We start from the raw sequence: 20,953 nt of genomic DNA, 5'->3' as shown, positions 1-20,953 counted from the left end.
AGAGTATAGCGTTGGGGTGTAGTACTAACTTGTATTAAAGCACTGCAAGCTTCCTCAATCTCCATGTACCTTCACAAGATGCCTCCGCAGTTCACGGTTAAGCAGACAGAGATTATATTGTTTATCCACTGCTGCCGCGCCACCCGCTCTGCAAATTGGTAAACTTAGCTCCCGCTTCTCCGCCTAACTCGCCGATCCAAGCAGCTGACATTGTAGTAGTTTAACCTGGCACGCAGAGCTTGCTACGGCATCGATCCGAACTGCTTGCCAGACTGCCAATTGTAGACACAGTGTTACATTAGTAGATTGACTAATCAGCTCACGTGTCTTTCACGCCTTGCATGTCGGCTCATCAATCCTGGCAGCTAGTGGTTCATGGGTTTACTTCAACTTTGCATTGAGTCGAAACACAGTGTACTAATGTTGAATGGACTAGCGAACTCATAAGTCTTTCACAGTACAACTACCAAAAATACATTTTCACAGCTTTTTAGATTGTGACGCTTTAGTACCTTGCCACCTGCTCTGTGAATTGTTAAACCTAGATCCCGTTTCTCCTCTAGCTCGTCCACATCCAACCACGTCCAAAAAAAGTTCGTCGATTCAAGCACTGTATTAGTTTAACCTGACATATAGTTTATCACTGGCACGGTGTCGATCTACACTGCGTGCCAGACTGGCAATTCAAGACAGACAGTGTAACATTAATTGGACTAATCAAACCGCGAATCTTTCATGCATAGCTGTTCGGCTCATCAATACATGCAGCTAATGGTGCAATAGTTTAGTTCCACTTTGCATTGACTCGAAACACATAATGTTAGCGTTGAATTTTTAGAAAGTTGAAACTTCACAAAGTTTTGCAATACCGCAAGTAGCGGTGCAATAATGCATGCTTTCATGGTTTGTTTTTGCGGTAGAATCAAGGTAGGGCAGCTGCCCCACCTTTCCATAGGGGGCCCTCATTAACATGTTGGTATTAACCTACACCGGGGGTGCACTAACCTAATTTAAAGCAGTCCAATTAAGCTTCCTCAATCTCCATGTACTCCGTAGTTAAACACAAACAATTGTGCCTCGCCAGCTGCACTTAGCTCCCATTTTCTCCGCCTAGCTCGTCAATCCAAGCAGCTGACAATGTATTTGTTTAAGATGGTAAGAAGAGTTTTGCACCCTATCGATATGCACTATGTGTCAGACTGCCAATGCAAGATAGAGAGTGTTACTACATGAGATGGTCTAATCAACTCATGGATCATTCATGCCTTGTCAGCTCATCCATCCGAGCAGTTGGTGGTGCATTTAGTTTACTTCAACTTTGCATTGAATTGAAATACACAGTGTGTTCATATTGAATGGACTAATGAATCCCGAGTCTTTCTTCGCATCCGTTTGAATGAAAATCAAGCGCCAATGCAATGAGTGATGGAGGATGAGAATGAAGGGGAGAATGACAGCGGCCATCAAGCTCAACAGAAACCATCCACTTCCTAGGGCTTACAACTAGTGGTTCATGGGTTTACTTCAACTTTGCATTGAGTCAAAACACTGTGTATTGGACTAATCAACTCACGAATCTTTCACGCATAGCTTGTCAGCTCATCAATTCAAGCAGCTAGTGGTGCACTGGTTTAACTCCACTTTGCATTGGCTCGAAACACGCAATGTTAGCGTTGAACTTTTAGAAAGTGGTAATCTCGCAATGTTCTGGAATTTCAAAAGTAGCGATGCAATGATGCATACTTGTGTGATATATTTTTGCAAAAGAATCAAGGTAGGGCGGTCGCCCCACCTTGCCCTATGGGGTCCTCTTTAACATGTTGGTGTTAGCCTACATCGAGGTGCACCAACCTACTTCAAAGCAGTGCAAGTTTCCTAAATCTCCATGAAACTTCACAAGATGCCTCTGTAGTTCATGGTTATGTAGAGAGAAATTGCATCGATTCTGTGGAAATAGAAACTGTATTGCCCCACAAGCCGCCCTCTGACTTAATGGTTAAACTTAGATCCCGTCTGTTCCACCTAGCTCGTCGATCTAAAGCAGCTGACACTGTATTAGTTTAAGCTGGTAAGCATCGATATGCACAATGTGTCAGACTGCCAACTGAAGATAGACGGTGTTACATCAGATGGACTAATCAACTCGTGTATCTTTCATGCCTCGTCAGCTCATTGATCCAATCAGCTGGCGGTGCGTATAGTTTACTCCACTTTCCATTGAATGGAAACACAGTGTGTCTTGAATGGACTAATGAATTCATAAGTCTTTCACACTACATGTACTTTTTCTAGTTTATTGGTCTCCTTCGTATTTTGTGTCAAATTTTGTCCATAGACTTATCTAACAAAATTTTAATGCATGCCACAAAATGTTATATCATCATATTCGTACTTGAACATAGTTTTGGATAATATATTTTTACTATGTATAACATATGTTTTATTAGTTAAAGTCATGGTGAAAATGAACCTAAATACGAGGCGGCTAACAAATCAGGACGGAGGTAGTACCGACGCAACGGTTTTCACAATTTTTCAATCTTCGCATTCGATAAAATAAAAATGAAGCGCCAATCCGATGAATGATGGAGGATGAGAACGAAGGGTAGATGAGAGCGGCCGGCAAGCTCAACAGCAACAAGACACTTCCAAGGGCTTACAGGTGCTTGCGCCACTCCTAGCTCAAATAGTAGGAGGAACAAAAACAAAAATATGTGAGGTGTGGACGTGTATATCATACTTGGTGTTTTGCAATATTTTTTTAATTTGAACAATCTTTTTAAACAACGTAAAACCTGAAACTAACGCTTGAAAGTAACAAATGGTAAGTTGATAACCAACCCAACACGGGACAAAGTCGACCGAACGAGATCAATAAAATGCAGTCAAAGCCTTAGGAGGGGTGAAAAACAGCATGAATGGTCTTGTCGCAGCCTTTCTTATAGCATCTACAACTGAGAGCATGTCCAACAGGCGCACAAAAAGAGCTCCGCGCACTAAAAGTTTGTTTTTTTGGACGCCGGACTGCTCCAGCAGAAGCTGTAGCGCTAAAAGTTTTTCGCGCGCTGAAAACGCTATCGCGCGCTGCATATTTGAGGCGCCGGATTGCGCGCGCTTCACAATTTGCACTGTCTGCTTTTTGGGCGCGCGTTTTTGAGAGCGCGTTTTTGGGCGCCTGCTAAACCAAAGTTGGTCCCGGCGCATTAAAAGCACTACAGTGACGCGCTATAACGTTTATTGGGCGCGGGGTTTTTGTGCCGCTGTTGGAGATGCTCTGAGCACTTTACTTCCCCTCGTAAACGTCTGGGCGGAACTCGAGTGATGGGAACAAAACTCACGGGATGCAAAAAACGTAAATTTAGAGGGAAAATGGTGGCCCTTTGTAGGATAAAGAATCCAGTGAGATCAGGGCCGTCTCCAGGAATTTGGGGACCCGGGGCAAACTTCAAATTACAGCACCAATTTTTCTTTAAATCATATAACTAATGGACTATCTTGAAAAAGTCTCATACCTACCGAAGAAATACCTCATGCTAAAGCATCCAAATATTTGCTAGAATACACAATATGAGTAGAACTGAAACTCCATGTAAACATCCGCAGAAAGTAGATAAAATATGACAAAACAATATTAGGGGGATACAAAAGAGTACGTGATCAACAGGGTTGCTTTGTCCATGCCTCCTATATGTGTAGCGGGTATCGTTGAAAAATATCATCATCTTGTTTTTCTACAACATGAAATCAAATTGAAATAAAAATGGGGTAAATTTGAGATCAATGGATAAATTATTCTTTTTCACCTCAATTCTGTTTGATGTTCAAGTGCATATTATAAATCAAGGGAGGCAGGGGAGGGTTGTGGGGCTCGCAGCAGACTTGTGCGGAGATTGAGGGGGCGATCGCATCAGACTCGGGCGGCTCTCACACACGGACCTGTGCAACAGTTTCTCGCCGATCAGGGGGCCCATGATTTTGGGGGCCCTGTGCGGTCGGCCACTTTGGCCACCCTCATCCACGGGCCTGAGTAAGATCTCCTCCAGTCTAATCCCACGGCTTCGAAAGAAACACAACATAATTTAATGGAGGCATAGCGTTTGAGGACGTAATTTGTAATAAAGATAAGGCACGACAGAAGGGGCACAATCACGTGATGCATAGCGTGTGATGCATGCGAGAAGGAGACGAAGAAGAGTGAGAGCACACAACAAAGGCACCACTTACTTAGTCTTCTCTCGCCGGAACTCTAGCCACCGGCACTCATCTGCAGATGAGGCCACCGGACATGTATGACCATGGCGGCAGCTCGTCGTCCCGGCCGCGCGGCAAGGAGGAGCTGCAACCGGAGGTGGTTCTCTACACGGCGTCAGCTTCGGCGTCGCGCCGCCGAGGGCGCACCACCGCCGACCTCTACGCCTTGCGCGCCCTGCTGCGGGGCTACGGCCTGACCATGGACGAGCGCGACGTGTCCACGAGCAAAGCGCACTGCTGCGAGCTCAAGTCGTTGCTTGCGGCTCGCGGCTGCGCCTTCTCCCTCCCGCAGCTCCTCATCGGCGGCCGGCTCGTGGGCGGCCCTGACGATGTTAGGCAGCTGCACCAGGCTGGCGGGCTGCGGCCTCTCGTCGACGGCGCCCCAAGGCCGCGCCGCGCCTTGGTCTGCCAAGCCTGTAAGAGGGTCGGCTCCGAGCCCTGTCCAAAGTGCAGCGAGTCCCGCAACAAGATGCTGGATCATGGCATTACGGAGGAGGAGGAGGAGAAGGTTGTCATCTTTTATCCAACCCAAGGTGACACTTCGCTTCTCTCCTTAGGGAGCCGTTTAGGGAGCCGTTTCCTTTTCTTGACACTGACATAACTCGTGTTACTTATATCTAAAATAAAGTAGGCGCAGCTGATTTCTTCTGTTAGTTTGTATTACATGCAACATCTGCTTGTGTAAATTAAATCGTTCTTTTTTGTCTATGTTTCATTTCAGATGTTTCAGTGGGAGGTAAAGGCAGAGAGATGGATGCGAGTTTCAGTGTTTCTCTGGGCGCCATGAGACCCCTTCTTAAGAAGCTTGACATGATGCTAGGTCCTCATGGATGCAAGCTAACCAAGGGGGTCAATGATAGGTCTCAGCTCCTCAAAGATGATCTTAAAGAAATAGCCACATACCTTGAAGATCTGTTTGAGGTGGAGGACCCTCCCCTGGCGGCCAAGTGCTGGATGAAAGAGGCACATGAGTTATCTTATGACATCCTAGATTGTATTGACAACTTTGTGCCCCCTGATCAGTCTCTTGGCTACAAATTTGACCACAACATCACTCATGTTAAGATTCCCAAGAGGCTCAAGTGGCAGAAACAAATTCAATATGCAGCTCCTGATGTGTCAGGACATGTTATCTCCAAAACCATCCGTGTTGATGTAATTTGTGCTCCCAGGAGGCTCAAGTGGTACCAGCAGATCGTTGAAAAGGTATCAGAATTTAGGATTTATGCCCAGGAGGTGGTTCGACGGTACGATAGATACCAGGTCCACTGTTGTAGCACCTCGGTGGCAAGTAGATTTTCAGCCATTGGGCCTATGATGCCAATGCCGCCACCGCCTTGTGAGAAAACTTGTTCCGGCCTAGTAATTGATGGTCGGATGAGCAAGTTTATCAATTCCCAGCTGGCTAATGATGAGAATCGGCAGCTAAGGGTGGTGTCCATTCACGGATCTGGATGTCTTGGTAAAACAATGCTTGCCAAAGTGTTGTATAATAAGTTGGGGAGGCAATTCCATTGTCGGGCTTTCATCCAGGTGTCCAAAAAGCCTGATATGAAAAGACTTTTCCGCGACATGCTCTCACAAATCCAGAGAAAGAATCCCCAAGCAAGCCAAGACGCTTCTGATGAACTTCACATTACTGCTGAAAATATCAAGAATTATCTACATGGCAAGAGGTACTTATTTTCCACAGTCAAATAGTATGTACTTATTTTCCGCATGATCCAGACTACGTACATTAAATCTGTACATGTTGCTCTCTCTTTTTTTTTTAAAAAAGGCATGATGATATATAGTCAATTTCTGAAAAGATGTTTCTCAAACGAGCTTCAGTACATGCATGTCAAGCAATATTTTAAATAGCACGCTATTTCGCCGTTATAACGCGGTTATAGCATATTTGAAAGGAAGACGTTACGTTTTGGCAAAATCGGATGCTACGGCGCTAATCGCGTAATTAGCGCACTACACACGCTATAACGTTGTAATGTTGTAACGTTATAACGTGCAGACCATGCAAAACTGAAATAAGCACAGCCCAACAGGCCCAGCAGGCCAAAACCAACCCACGATCACTAGCTTTCTCACTCCTTTTATCAGATTCTCCCACTAGCTTTCTCACTCCTTTTATCAGATGCATATATTGCTTGCTCATATGAAAAATTTAGTTGCTTAAATACTTTATTTCTAGATATATTTGATTTTTTTTTGCAAACGCTATTTTGAAATATAGCACGCTATTAGCGTGCTATAATTTGTGTAGCATTTAGAGAAGAGCCTCGCTATATTTTGTAGCGCGCTATTTAAAATATTGATGTCAAGTCAACGGACATTTATTTTACACTTCAAGTCAGCACCAACTTGATGCTGGCAGTAACATTTAACTTCAGGTTAATACCATAAGTCCTGGACATGTATGCAGGGGCGGAGCTGGAGCAAATGTTACCCGATGCACCACTTTAATAAGGCATAAAATTTTCAAACAATGAAGTATTGAATAAAGGTGTGTTTCATAGCTTTTAGCACACATTATTGGATATAATTGAAGGTGTTTCGTAAAAACAAAATATAGACATAGAAATGCTTACGATAATAATAAAACAAGGGACACAATTACTTGAAAAGGCTGCTTTGCATTTCCAAATTCCAGAATACATTGCCGAACAACAAGGTTTAATAACCTACAAGATACAAATAGAATTAAACTTACTAATAAAATGCCCAAATGAAAGTAGTGTGACTAAAGAACTGAAAATTACCTTTAATACTTCTATCCGATCCATGAACTACTCAACCACTTTGAGCATTGGTGACCTCTTTCATTTCTTCTTCCTCCACATAACAAATAATATCATCACTCAAACTTTTCTTTTGAGAAGAAACTTGCCTGTAGTATCTGTATTTGACAGGTACAAATTACAAATTAGACATGAAGACTTGCATAGACAAATAAACTATACCCTAATTAAAACCCTAGAAAATGCCCCGTGCTTTGCCAAAACATAGTGATTTGTTATATTCGCAACAAGTTTATACGTGATTGTTGCAGTTTGTAATCAAGATTAGGACAAGCAAGACAAACGGTCAACGGAGCTACCACAATTGTGTGGCCTATATAGACGCATGGAGACGAAGGTGAAGGTTCAAGATTGGAAAGGTTGAGAAATTACCGAGCGCCGGATCTACTCACCGGCGTGCAGTGTCGCTCGCGTGCGGCGCATCGTTACCGTGTGAGGGCCAGGCTGCGTGGCCTGCGGCGTCCGGCGGCCGGCGCGCTGCCGCTGCGGCCTGTGTAGGCGACGGCGACGCGTATGGTAGTCTGGCATCATACGCGCAACGCCAAGCGAACCGTCGTGGGTGCGTATGTGAATACAGGCGTGTCGTGCTGTCGTGCGTGCGTACGTGAGGATCGATCAAGCGAACTGACATGGGCCACCCTGATTAGGCAAGCAAAACTGTCGTGCGCAGGCGTCCTGCTGGGTTGGGCCAATGCGGAGCCGTGGCTGAATAGGGCTGACCCTGATGCACGGCACTTGGGCCACCCTGATGCACCGGGCCTTTCTAATTGACAAGTACTATTAGCAAAATTTTCCAGCCGTATTCCTGTGCATACGGGCCGGCTCAATGGGTTCCGCCCCTGCATGTATGGACTAAAAATAATTTCTTTTCTAGCGTATCTAACTGTTGTTACTGTTAGCCTGACGCATGACATGCAGGTATCTTATTGTTGTGGATGATTTATGGGATACAGCAACATGGGATATTATTAATCAGCTTTTCCCCAAGTTTAGTCAAGGAAGCAGAATAATAACAACTACACAGATCGAAGATGTTGCATTAGCATGTTGCTGCGATGACCCAGAGCAAGTTTTCGAGATGAAACCTTTGGATGATGATCACTCAAGGAAGCTATTCTTTGACAGGATTTTTGGTTCTGAAAGTAACTGTCCTGAAGAACTGAAACAAGTTTCAAGCCAGATTGTAGAAATATGTGGTGGTTTGCCGCTAGCCACCATCAGCATAGCAAGTCTTTTAGCAAACCAGCCTTCTGTATCAGTGGGTTTATTGACACACATACATGATTCGCTAGTGTCTTGTTTGTCATCCAATTCAACTTCAGAAAGAACGAGACAAGTACTGCACCTCAGCTACAACAGCCTTCCTCATTACCTCAAGACATGCTTGCTCCAACTTGGTATGTATCCAGAGGGCTCCGTAATCTTCAAACATGACCTGGTCAGGCAATGGGTGGCTGAAGGGTTTCTTGCTGCAAGTGAAGGGCAGAATATGGAAGAAGTTGCAGGGATGTATTTCGATGAACTAGTTGATAGAAGATTCATCCAACCTGTGTCTATCAACTTCAACAATGAGGTGGTGTCCTGCACAGTTCAGAACATGGTTCATGATCTTATTGCACACAAGTCTGCAGAAGAGAATTTTGTTGTGGTAGTAGATCACGATCGAAAGATTTTGGCACTTTCTCATAAGGTCCGTCGACTATCTCTCCAACTTGGTGATGCAAAATATGCCCAGATACCAGCAAACATCATAAAGGCACAAGTACAGTCACTTGGATATTTTGGAGTATCAGAGTGTATGCCTTGTATCGGAGAGTTCAAACTTGTTCGTGTTCTAAATCTTCAGCTGTCCAGTCATTGTCATGGTGAGCAAGACCGGTTCATAGACCTCACTAGAATATCAGAACTGTTCCATCTCAGATATCTGAAGATTGTTTGTGATGTCTGCATGAAACTTCCAAACCGTATGAGAGGGCTGCAGTGTTTGGAAACACTAGATGTTATGGATACACCAAGAGGCACTTATGTTCCATGGGACATTATATATCTCACACGCTTGTTGCACCTCAGCCTTCCTCCTCACACAAATCTGCTGGATTGGTCTGTTGGTGACGACCTAGGCCTTTGCAAACCGAACCACCTGCAGGATCTTTGCATTTCTACACCGCCTTCTTCAGATTCCGACCATCTGGAGAGAAGCATGGAAGCACTCGATTATTTAATGTACGAACATAACAGCCTGAAAACAGTAAAACTGGTGGCTCATGGATCCTCGGTTAGTTACTGTGACGCTTCAAAAGCAAGAGTTGGGTGGATTTTGGTTAAAATTACCCACCATGTCCAGAGAATCGAGGTCTCACCGCACAGCCCCGTCATATTTTGTGATATGCATTTGTGGGAAATCGAACTTGGCAACCTATGCATTCTGAAGATTGCAGTGGATGGACTGTCAGTAAATGATGTTGATATTCTTAGAGGGTTGCCTGCCCTCACTGCTCTGTCATTGTATGTGGAGAAGTCACCTGGTATTAAGATAATCTTTGGCACGGCTGCTGGATTCACAGCTCTCAAGTACTTCAAGCTGAGGTTCATGAGTGGAATGGCCTGGCTAAAATTTGAGGCGGACGCAATGCCTAATCTCTGGAAGCTCAGGCTCGTTTTCAACGCCATCCCCCAAATGGTGGACCAACGACTTGATCTTTATTCAAAGCGTGATAAGTGGAAACAATATCGACATGGTACTGCATTAATCAGAATCGGCCATATGACAGGCCTTAGAGAGGTCTCTGCAAAATTTAGGGGTGCAGCTGCTGATCTAGAGTATGTGTCGAGAGTCAGGATAGTTAGCAATCATCCGGGCAATCCTATCATCGACGTGCAATTAGTGGATTCTGGTTCCCATGGTGCTAAAAGGTAATCACTCTTCAGTTATGCAATTTAACCTGATTCTGGTTCCCATGATTCTCTGACGAAGGTATCTAAATGGTTGTTTTAATCTGCAGTATATCATGGAGGTCACCGGACTCCTCTTCATGCCTGCATCCTCCAGGTTTGCTTTTCAGTCAACAGGAGTTCTCTGATGAAGTGTTGATTTTTGTGATAAATTACTTGTAGAAATTCTCTGATGAAGTGTTGATTTTTGTGATAAATTACTTGTAGGAATTCTCTGATGAAGTGTTGATTTTTGTCAGGTGCAGATGGTGAAGAGCAGCAGGATGTGGTCTCGTGGAGCAATACCATTGATGTGATAGGTCGTGACCTCTTCATCCATTGCCTCCACCGCCTCTCCAGGTGGGAATATGGCGCCATCGCCTCCCTCAACCGTGACTTCAATTCAGTGGTTTGCAACGGGGACATCTACCGCCTGCGTCGCAAGAACGGGGTAGCGGAGCACTGGATATACCTCTCTTTCGGTAGTAATCCTCCGGAGTGGGAGGCTTATGACCCGTCCACTGGGCGCTGGATCCAAGTGCCCAAGATGCCACCGGCTGGAAGCATCGTCTGGGAGTCGCTTGCTGTAGGAACCGAGCTGCTGGTGTTTGGGGACCAGGGAAGGGTTGCCTTGAGATATAGCATCCTTACCAATTCATGGACATGGCTGGCTGATGCGATGAACACCCCACGGTACTTGTTTGGGTCAACAAGTGTCGGGGAGAAGGCGTATGTCGCGGGAGGCGTTGATTCTTCGCGTAGTTACTTGAGCTCCGCAGAGATGTATGACTCGGAGACACATACTTGGACACCCCTTCCCAGCATGAATAAGGCTAGGTACGGATGCTCTGGCGCGTTCATGGATGGCAAATTCTATGTGATGGGTGGTAATAGCAGTTGCCACGAGGTATTGACATGCGGTGAGGAGTATGACTTGAACCGGCGGTCATGGAGGGTCATCCACAACATGTCTCAGGGGCTCAACTGGACAGATGAGGGAGCCCCTCTGTGCCTTGCAGTTCTCAACAATGAGCTTTATTGCACTGATTACAGTGAGAATAATGATTTGAAGCAGTATGATAAGCTGGACAACAAGTGGATCACTCTTGGAAAATTGCCTGTAGAGTCTAAGGACAAGGGCTGCGACATGGGTTTCCAAGCGTGTGGTGACCGGCTGATTGTTATTGGGCCTCCAATCAATTCTACTGGTGAAAAGGTGGTTGAGCTTCATTCATGGACCCCGGATGGGCAACCGCCTGTGTGGAGTTTGTTTGCCACACGGCCATACGGGGGCTCAAATATTGTTTGCGTGGTGATGGGTTGCTGAATAAAGGTTGGATGCATGCAAGATATGAGTAAGTTACTTACCATGTACTCACTTTGTATAATTTTTTCTTTATCCAGTTTCCTCCATGATTTCAATGACACAGAGTTTCTGTTCATATTTCCATGCAGTGCTAGTCTGAATTTCCTGGGGGCACTCCGCTGATGATACAAAAAGACAAGACACGAATGAGTTCTAGAGAAAGTGCCTGCAGAAACATCCGAGTTTTAGTCAATAGCTGTTATTTCCGGTTGCAATTTGTGTTCCAAATTCAAACAATGATTTGATGCTTTCTATGGTGTTCTGATGATCTTCATCTCCATCACCAAACTTTATCTGTACCGTAAAACAGAAGTCTCAGTTACCTTTCGAACATCGAATTCGGTCTCTAGCTTGCCCTATTGTTTTGTTCAAGATTTTTTGAACTCTAAATAAAAAACAATTTCGAACTCTAAATATATTCAGTTAGCTGTTCTAAAAATTTATTTACACGTAGTTTGGTATAGATTAATTTGCTCTAAGATTGTAAAATCATGATTTTTCTTTCCAATTGTTTATTGTTCCAATGTTGTTCCCGTGATGGGTTGCTGAGTCCGCAGAATAAATCATAAATGCAGGGATTCAGACCTTAGTTGTATTAATACAACAGTCTCCCTCTTGCAACCCTTGAGTCTTGTTTTGCATTTGGATCAACAACTCGTGTTTTCAACTTTGGCTGCAACAAAGGCATGTCTTCTCTATTATCAATCAGGTGCGCACCTCACACACTGTAGTCTATTCAATCATGCCTTCGATTCGGCGTCGTATGAGGGGAATATCGAGTATCTACTATCACAGTCTACCGTGTATTCTCCTTGCCAAAAAAAAATTGATGGATAGCAACCGTCATTACCCTGAGGAGGCCCAAGTTGACCTGACGCGTGAAACTTGAAGCTATAGACAAGTATTCAGAGTTGAAAAAACAGAACAAAAGCAGAGGAAAGCTAGCTACACGCAGGCAAAATTGCAGTCTTTATCTATATGTATCAGTTCTGATTTTCCGTAGGTGCTTCATGGCTCGCCTATAATTGCAGGCAAAATTAACAGCGTTATTGCCAAGAGCCCGTAGGTTAGGTAAGCCAACTCAACTAAATGGGAAGACGGCACACAGGCAATAACAAATTCCAACTGCCTTAAATTCTTCCAATGCACATTGCATCGAATTAAACCACTCCTTTCACCGCGGCCCGGCAAAAGCGCAAACAGGCCAAGAACTGGAAGCTATCTTAGTGATGTAGCTTGTAGAAATGAGGTGAAGTTAGGAAGTAATATTCTTGAGGTGAACAAATCTATTCAGGTGATATTCAGAAGCCGGTGGACATAGTATTTTATAGCAAGAGGAGAAGTCTGGCAGTGCGCGTTCGGATGGAGAATCCAAAGCTGGCAAAATTTTGATTCTGAGGCTATCGGGGAGTCGCCCTGAGATGAGAATTGGGTTGATTTAGAATTAGAAAGAAGATAGTTGTGCTATGTTTAGCTTCTTTAAGTAGAGCAGTAGGCCTAATTATGTGTCCCTAGTACTATAACTATGCCCAAGTGTAGTTTCTGCTGAAGAAACTGTGGCCACTTTCTTCTTTTCTGAACATTTGTGGTTAAGTGCATGCGTATTATTCAGGTTGGTCCTGTTTCTTTTAAAGATGTATGTAGTTGACATGTGGAGTTTACTGGAGATGTTAGAAATTTGATTGGTGTTGGAGAAGTTGCTCCAGTTTAGACTATAGTGGACCTGTAATATACATTGTGGTATCCGTTTCAAATGGTGGATTGGATTGGATTGGATCCTCAGGTGTTGCTGGGCGTACTAGACACTAGACAGACTGCTACGGCCATGGACTGTGTCTCCTCAAGATGATGAAGTGCTTGTCCTCCCTGTACTTTTGCTTCTAGTAAATGAGTTGTTTGTGTTCGTCGTATGCATGTCAATTTCGTGGGCTTTTTGCCGTAACAAAGCCCCGGTCAACTATGAACTGACAATGGCCCTCCATTCAGTTACAGGATCATCTATCTGTATTAAGTTCCTGCATTTTGCAGAGTTGTCATTTTTCTTTTCTTTTTGGTTTCCGATTGAATGAAACTACTGCACAACCGATCTGTGATCATATACCCTATAAATCGACAACTTTTTATCCCTATTTCTGAACTAGAAATTGGCACATCATGTGGACGTGGGTAAAAAAAACACAGACTCCTCTGCTCCAGCGACTCCATCATATGGACGGAGGGAGACGGTGCCCCCTCACGCTAATGGCGAATGCCATCTTTCTTAATTCTTTTATCCCCAAGAAAACTTCAAATACTACAAATTTTGAAACATAACATTGGCACTTGAGGTAGTTTTAGAGACTATAATGTGACAGATTTACATTTACTCATACGCAAATGTGTGGCCGAGGAGCTACACGTCTATGTATTTCATCCGGAGCAGGTGAATGACTTCCTTCTTTTGGAACATTAACAATTTTCAACAGAGCAGAGAGCAAGACTGAACTTGTTGTTTTCCCTGCTGAACACTCTTCAACAGTGCGTTTCATCGCCTCAGCTTTTCCCTTTGTATCTTGTACCAAAAGTTTATAACAGTTGGTTAGCCTTTCAAGCTTCTTGAAGAAGAACAGGCTCACTCTTTGCGACATGTCAAAGTCTGTTCCAACTTCCAACTCCACGGAGGTCTGACGATCCAACCAAACTGAAAAGAAATACACCAGTTTGACACTACATCTCAAAATACGAGCAATTAACCTCGCTCGGGTAAGATCGACTGAGATCATGCCTGTCGTTTAAACTTCATTGCGGTCTTCTGATGGGCGTGCTTATCATGAGGCCTGTAGTGCACTTTGTTGCCAGCGATCAAGGCGGCCTCTGCATGCTTATCATGAGGCCTCTGGTGGATCAGTCACTTCCTCTCCTCCAGGTTAGTTGTTCCCTCATGCAGTGGGCGCACAGACATCTGACTGGGCCTCACTCTCAAGTCTGAAGCTCCTTCGGACACTGCTGCTACCAAGAGAGAAGACACGAATGAGTTCAAGAGAAAGTGCCTGAAGGAACATCTCAAGCCTTCTTGAGTTGCTTACTGTTGTTTTTGTTATAATTTTGGTGTGCATTTGGAGTTTTGATGTCTTCTGGAGGAGAGACTGGGAGAGAAAAGAGAGAAGGAGAGCAGGCAACAGCAAGGCAAATGGGAGGAAATTGCTTTCTGCTGAGCATCCTGTAGTAGCTTGTGTTTTTAACTCTGATCAAACTAAATCCTTTTGCATCCACAAGGAAGGAAGGAGAACAGTATGTTTCAAGCTACGACTACCAGTCCTATTTTGCATCTCTCTGTATATGCTTTGTGAAGCAAAATTTGGTTGATGGAACAAGAAATAGTATTACTGTCATGAGTGCTTTGCTGATTATACCGTAATCTTGTGGTGCTGCTATCATAGTAGTACTTACATATTCTGCATGCTCCTGGCTTCAGACGATAACCCAACTACTGATTGATGCATGCCATGTCCCTCTTGCTGTTCTCCTGTTCGTTACTGGCCGTCCTTGCGTTGTCGCACGCATCACCTGCAGTAGCTGCTGCTGTACGTATGAGCTGATTGAACAAGGGACATACATACAGACAGACAGGGCTTCTACACACACTAACCAAGTATAGTATCAAGATGAGCAGTAACTACGCAGGACGAATCCATACCAGATTCGTAATCAACTTCAAGTCCAGTTACTGAATTTTTCTGTGCCGAACGTACAAGACAAACATGGCTGACGATGCGGGAAATAAACTTTACTCCCTCCGATCCAAAAAAGAGTGTCATGGCTTTAATTCAAATTTGAAGTAAAGCCACGACACTTTTTTTGGATCGGAGGGAGTAGCAAATTATAGTAATCAACTTCAAGTTTGGTTTCTGAATTTGTCTGTGCCGTACGTAGCATGTTTTGCCATCAGTTACCTTGAGGATAGTGTCTTACGTCCAAGCTTGCTTGTTGTGTACTCAACATTCGATTGTTCTCATACCCCTATATATCCTGAAGAAAGAAAGCAAAATAATGCACACCTTTTTTTTTCGAAAAGGAGGAAAACCCCCGGCCTCTGCATCTGGTCGATGCATACGGCCACTTTATTAATTATTAGCACAAAACCTTAAAAAGTCGTACAACAGTAAGACCAAAGCCACCATCTTCGCAACCTCTGTCGCTACTCCTATCTAACTAATGAAGGGGCGCTGATGGTCTGGGCCTAATACCAAACAGACCTCGCAGCCAAACCTAACATCAAAGACCTGAGGTCCCAACCTGGACGCCTGCCGGGTATGGGCACCCACCAGTCCGGCATGCTCCTCAACCCGGCCGCCCGCCAGGTATGAGGCCGCCACAGCCACCTGCCACCAATCCATCTTCAGAGCTATACTGCTGCATACACCTTGCCCGGTCTCGCTGCCGTCGACGCCACCATGGCACCAGACAGCTCCACCGCCCTGCGCTCGTCCATCCAGCCGCATCCATGAACGATATGTAGCCGCACCATGCCGCCAAAATCATCGTCATCGACGCGGAAGATACAACGCCACACCACCAGGCAACCTCTGCAACGTCGCCACTGCTGGAGGTACTCGGAGTCCACCATCCACATCATCTCTCCCCCGAACAGCTGGTCCTCCCAAGACGGCGCCTCCATGGAGGATACGACGTGTAGGACGCCGCCGCCGCCCAATCCAGAATGAATTTTGGACTTTCGTCCGGGATGTGTTAGAAGGTGGATAGGAGAGACCTCGGTTTCGCCTCCACAGAGGATAGCGGCGTTGAGCGACGTCGCCGATGCCGGGTCGGCCTAGCCGACCAAAGTTTCCTCCGGTCCCCATCCTATGCCACCAATCCTCCGCCTGCTCCGGATCCGGCGACAAGCCACGATCCAAAACCTTGCGAAGATGGAAGATCCATGCTGCTCGACCCACCGGAAAGGAGGATCGAGAAGACCCCGTTGTAGATCTCCAGACGCCAAAACCAGCAGTCCGACGTTGCCAGTGACGACCAACCTCACCCCGCGGCGGCCGACGGAGTCCGAAGCCAGGATCCCGATGGATCCGATCCGGATCCGGTGACACCCGCGACCACCGGGCAGTACCAACGCAGCCACCACCTCGCAACTCGCAGACCGCCACCACGGCGCCACACGACATCGCCGGGAGACCCGCCGCCGCGCCGCCGAACCCCACGTTAGCCCGGCGCTCCCCTCGTCCCCACTGTCCCGCGCTAGCCAGAACGAGATGGATGGGAAAGGAGCCCCGCCGCCGCCCAGCCGGCCAGGCTTCGCCCGGCGGCGTTGTGGACGGCGGCGAGGAGGGAGAGGGGCGGAGGGAAGTGCGAGGGGCGGCGGCTAGGGTTTCCCCTCGGGTCGCCCGCGGGGACGACGCGAGGGGCGAGCAAAATAATGCACACCTATTTTCTTGATATAAATAAAGTAGAGGGACACACAAGTTGAACTAAATTAAGTCACGTTATTTTTAGCCAAAAAAAGTTCCCCAACCTAACGATTTATGTAGAGAAAAGAATATAACAATTCAGTATTAGAGAGCAGAGTAACCTTGATGGCCTTCCAATCCGCACTATATATGATTGGTGCCAATTACATACATCAGATCTTCGTCTCCTGAGCAGAGCAGAGGACGGTGTGGAGAAGCGGAGACTCGTAACTTCCAGCGAAGCAGTCAGTATGGAGTCGCTCTATGAAGATCAGACGGCAGATGTGAAGGGAACAGTAAAACTGTCAATATCTTGAGGTTCCTCCCTCCCATGAAAGAACTTCACCTAAGGCACATCATCCACATCCAGAATGGTTCAAATATTCAGTTATTTTCCTTTCCAAAGAATGAGAGATTCATGCTAGTAGTATTATTTTAAGTACGACCATATGTAGCACGGGCCCCCCCAACGACGGGCATGAACGGGCCTGTCATGAAAGGGTCAAGTTGCAGTATTGACTGTTTACGTTGCTTTTAATTTACCTCCACCAAGGAGCATCACGAATATGTTGAGTAATTGGTTAGCTTGGTTGACCCCAAAGCTCAAGGCACAAATCTGGGTGGGGGTGCACACTCTTTCTATTTGTTGGGCAATTTGGATTTAGGAACTTTCACATTTCTGCCTGAAATTCAGTCCCATTAATATATTTTATCCCTAATTTTCGGCGTTTCTTAGTTTTGACCCTTTTCGGTTAAATCGTCTCCGTAATGCTAAGCACTTGGCAGCAGCCTGTCTAATACACCTGCAGCAAATTAATCTAGCTTTTAGTTTCTGTCAGGTAGGAGTATTTTGGTTACGCCAGCAAATCAAAGTGATGGAATAATCTACGTACACCATACATTGCCGTGTGAGAGATGCAACACAGCCATCACAGATCGGTATACGAATGACTACTTGACCGCTAGCTGGAGCTGGCCGTAACTCTCTCATGCATACTCTTCGTCAGGCACGCATGGAAGGTTCTGCAGACTCTCATACGGTCTGCATACGGTCGAGACTCTAGACGGGCATGGCCAAAGGTGTGCCCGACTATTTAGTGAAATCGTTCATGGCGTGGCTGTGTTCACGACTTCAGGGTCGTTGCGAGGGGAAAAAACATTGTGGCGCTGTATAATTCCGCTTCATGAACACACTTACGTAATTTTAGACACTCCATTATGGTCTGGGTTGGAATTTAAATAGCCGGTGGATGGCAAGGCAAGGGACGAGGTGGTTAATGGTGGGCGGCAGACAAACGGACTTGTGGCGTCGGAGTAGGTTTCTCGGCACCCGCGCATGTTTGATGTAGGGAGGCGAACAAAGGCCTCACATTTGAACGCTCCGGGCGGGAATGGAGTGGATGTTAGGTGGCCCAGGATAGTCAGAATCAAGCCTGGCAGCGGTTCGGACACCCGCAAAGTCCTTTCCCCAAGTTTATGTTTGCTTTGCGGTAAAAAGTAGGCCCAGACCGATCGGCTGACCGATACATGCCCATGTTAGATGGCAGAACACGTCTGGACCGGTAGTCCGAACGGTTGCTGACGCCTTGTGGGTCAGCGTTGGAGATGCCCTTACATACTCTTTGAAAGTTTAATAAATTATTTTATAAAATTATCAAACAATTTGAATTCTTATGATTTTTTAGATTTTTTTTATCAAAGATAGTTTGATTTGAAAGATTATATTGCATTTTCAATGTTTGGCATACGCTTGGGGTCAAGCGGCCGGCACGTACAGGCACGTGTACACCACCGCTTTAGAGCTTGCTTTATCCTTTCCACCGAGATGCATCTCCATCCATTAACTTCTCTCGCTCCATCTCTCTTCTCATCCCCGGGTGAGTATCAGGTGATACGGGGGCTTAAATGCTCCCATGATACGAGCTCCCAGGAGCCGTTGGATCTGAGATCCAATGGCTCCTGGGAGGCTTTCAACATTATGCAAAAAAGACGTTTTGAAGTCAAAAAATTGCGAACAAGTACGACAGCCTTTCAGATTCTTCAAGAGCCGTTGGATCTAAGATCCAACGGACCAGAAGCTCGTATCATGGTATCACCTAAGGCATGGTATCACCTGATATTTTCCCTCTCATCCCCATCTGCCCAGACGCACTGCACTTCAACGCCGCAGCAGCCAGCTTGATCCGGCACGCTGTGAGCCGGCTGCCCGGCGAGCGCCGTTCTACCGGCGCTTGGCCGCCGCCCGCCACGTTGCCGCCCGGCCTCACCACTACCCTCATCTCGCCCCTCCGTCATCATTCCTCCAGCACTGCTATAATTCTTTCAAGAGACATCCGCCATCATCAACACCACCGGCGAGGCCAGATAGACCACCAGCGTATAAGCCCAGCGCCACCCACAGTTGGTCCACACTGTCCGAGCAGCAGTCGAGGGGGAGAGAACAGATCCAGGCGCCACCATGCCCTCCGCGTCCTCCTCCTCGGCCTGCGCCGCGGCCGCTGCCGTCGGCGATGCCGCCGTGTCCTACGACCACAAGGCCGTGGTCGTCAACGGGCAGCGCCGAACGACGCCTCGGCCTTCGCCTCTGCACATCTTGAGGTCCACCTGGCACATCTCTGTTGCATCACACTAGCAGGCCGCTGCCTCGTCCGGCATCCTCTGCTTCGGCTCGTCTTCCCCCACCCCTTCCCTTACTCTGTCGTGTATTCTTTTGCTCCATCTTCCTTCTTGTGGGATTAATTCCTTCTTTCTGTTCCCCTCCTATTGTCGTTGATTTCTTCTAATGGGGCAAAATCGCCCATGTATATAAATTGATTGGATTCTATGCAAAGGAGCGAGGACTATTTATGAATCCTAATAATCCTCACATGGAAAGTAATTTTTGCTGCTTGGGCAGGCGGAGGACGGCGCCGGCGAGCAGGCAGTGGAACACGTCGATGCAGCCATGGTGGAGGTCATGGGCGCCGAGCTGCTTCACCCGCCTCGAGCCGACGCGAGCAAGAGTGAAGATAGCTCCGCAGCGGCGCCATGGCTGCCGGCCAACGAGCGCCCCATCGCAGCTGCTGGCGGACAAGCACAGCGGAGCTCGGGTGTTGGGATGGAGACGCATCTACAGGGGGCCGGTGACGCCGGAGGCGGAGGAGAGGCCGAGAGGCGAGAGGGCTAGGGACGGAGGGGAGAGCCGGACAGCCGACGAGAGCCCAATCGAAGCCATCCCCCTTCCACCTTCTCTGCCACTGGTTGGACTAGCAGAGTGTCCGTGCGTTACTACAGGCTACGATGCATATAAATGAATTGAACAAATGATTAGGCTCGGCTCCAAGTCCGACGCTCATTTCTCCCTCGTACGCTACCCCAAATCCAGACCATATGTGTGAGAAGAATATGGTTGTCTGCCATATTATCTTCAACACACTGGCCCAACACAAAGAAATAACGATCCCACGATGGACCATTCTCTTTTTTAGTGGACCCTCCTCTTCCCGCTCGGTATCCCGCCATAGCGGGACATTGCTCGCTAGAACCCTCTCCTTTAAAACCAAACACCAAACGATGCCAATATCATCTTCAGCATGACACCCTATCTCCTTCACGCCATATTTCCCCATGGACCGCCAAGGAGGAGTACCCCGCCAACCACCATGCTCTCTGCCCTGATCCCCCCTCCCACTATTCGTGTCGATCCACCATGCTCCCATCTCTTAGAAATGCATGTTAAATGCATTTTTAAATGTTATAAATAATTCCAAAACAAAATTTCTTGTCTACATCTCTGCAAAAATATGTGTTCGGCACAAACTTTTGTAAAAATACATCGTTTTATTTTGCCTCCACAAAAAAGAAAAATTTCAATGGTTGAAATCAGTGTTCGATGAGACAGCTTTTTGTCTTTTTTGCACATGAAAAAAAAATCCTTCGAAACTTTTGGCGCTCACATAGAATGTGAAGCTGTACATGTGCAACCATTTTCAGATTTTTTTTTAAACTTAAAAAGGTGTCTTTCGAAGTGGGTGCAGTTGTACTTGGGTTCATCCATGTATTTTCCTGTCCACAGTTAATAGCATACAACTCATTTTCACCGTTCCCAGGAAAAAATAGACAAGCTACCAGGCACACAGAAAATCATGTCACCAACGATGCTGTAAGGACCAGGACACCTGAAGTCT

General features: G+C 46.3%; 2 protein-coding genes across 2 annotated transcripts; both read left to right on the top strand.

Annotated features, from left to right (window-relative positions):
* Positions 1–4,209: 4,209 nt before the first annotated feature.
* On the top strand, positions 4,210–11,679 carry LOC123088608 (disease resistance protein RGA5). The gene is made up of 6 exons (XM_044510825.1): positions 4,210–4,784; positions 4,973–5,927; positions 7,968–9,962; positions 10,052–10,098; positions 10,241–11,335; positions 11,436–11,679. Exons 1-5 carry the CDS (start codon positions 4,271–4,273, stop codon positions 11,305–11,307), a joined length of 4,578 nt encoding a protein of 1,525 aa, XP_044366760.1. The 5' UTR covers positions 4,210–4,270; the 3' UTR covers positions 11,308–11,335; positions 11,436–11,679.
* Positions 11,680–19,077: 7,398 nt separating this feature from the next.
* On the top strand, positions 19,078–20,080 carry LOC123084587 (uncharacterized). Its single transcript, XM_044506107.1, has 2 exons — positions 19,078–19,385; positions 19,684–20,080. The coding sequence occupies exons 1-2, from the start codon at positions 19,246–19,248 to the stop codon at positions 20,078–20,080; spliced, it is 537 nt and encodes a 178-aa protein (XP_044362042.1). The 5' UTR covers positions 19,078–19,245.
* The last annotated feature ends 873 nt before the right edge of the window (positions 20,081–20,953 follow it).

This window comes from Triticum aestivum, chromosome 4A (assembly GCF_018294505.1).
Source record: "Triticum aestivum cultivar Chinese Spring chromosome 4A, IWGSC CS RefSeq v2.1, whole genome shotgun sequence".
Taxonomy (NCBI): domain Eukaryota; kingdom Viridiplantae; phylum Streptophyta; class Magnoliopsida; order Poales; family Poaceae; genus Triticum; species Triticum aestivum.
The sequence above is the reverse complement of the archived record's forward strand: the minus strand, read 5'-3'. Positions and strand labels throughout refer to the sequence as shown.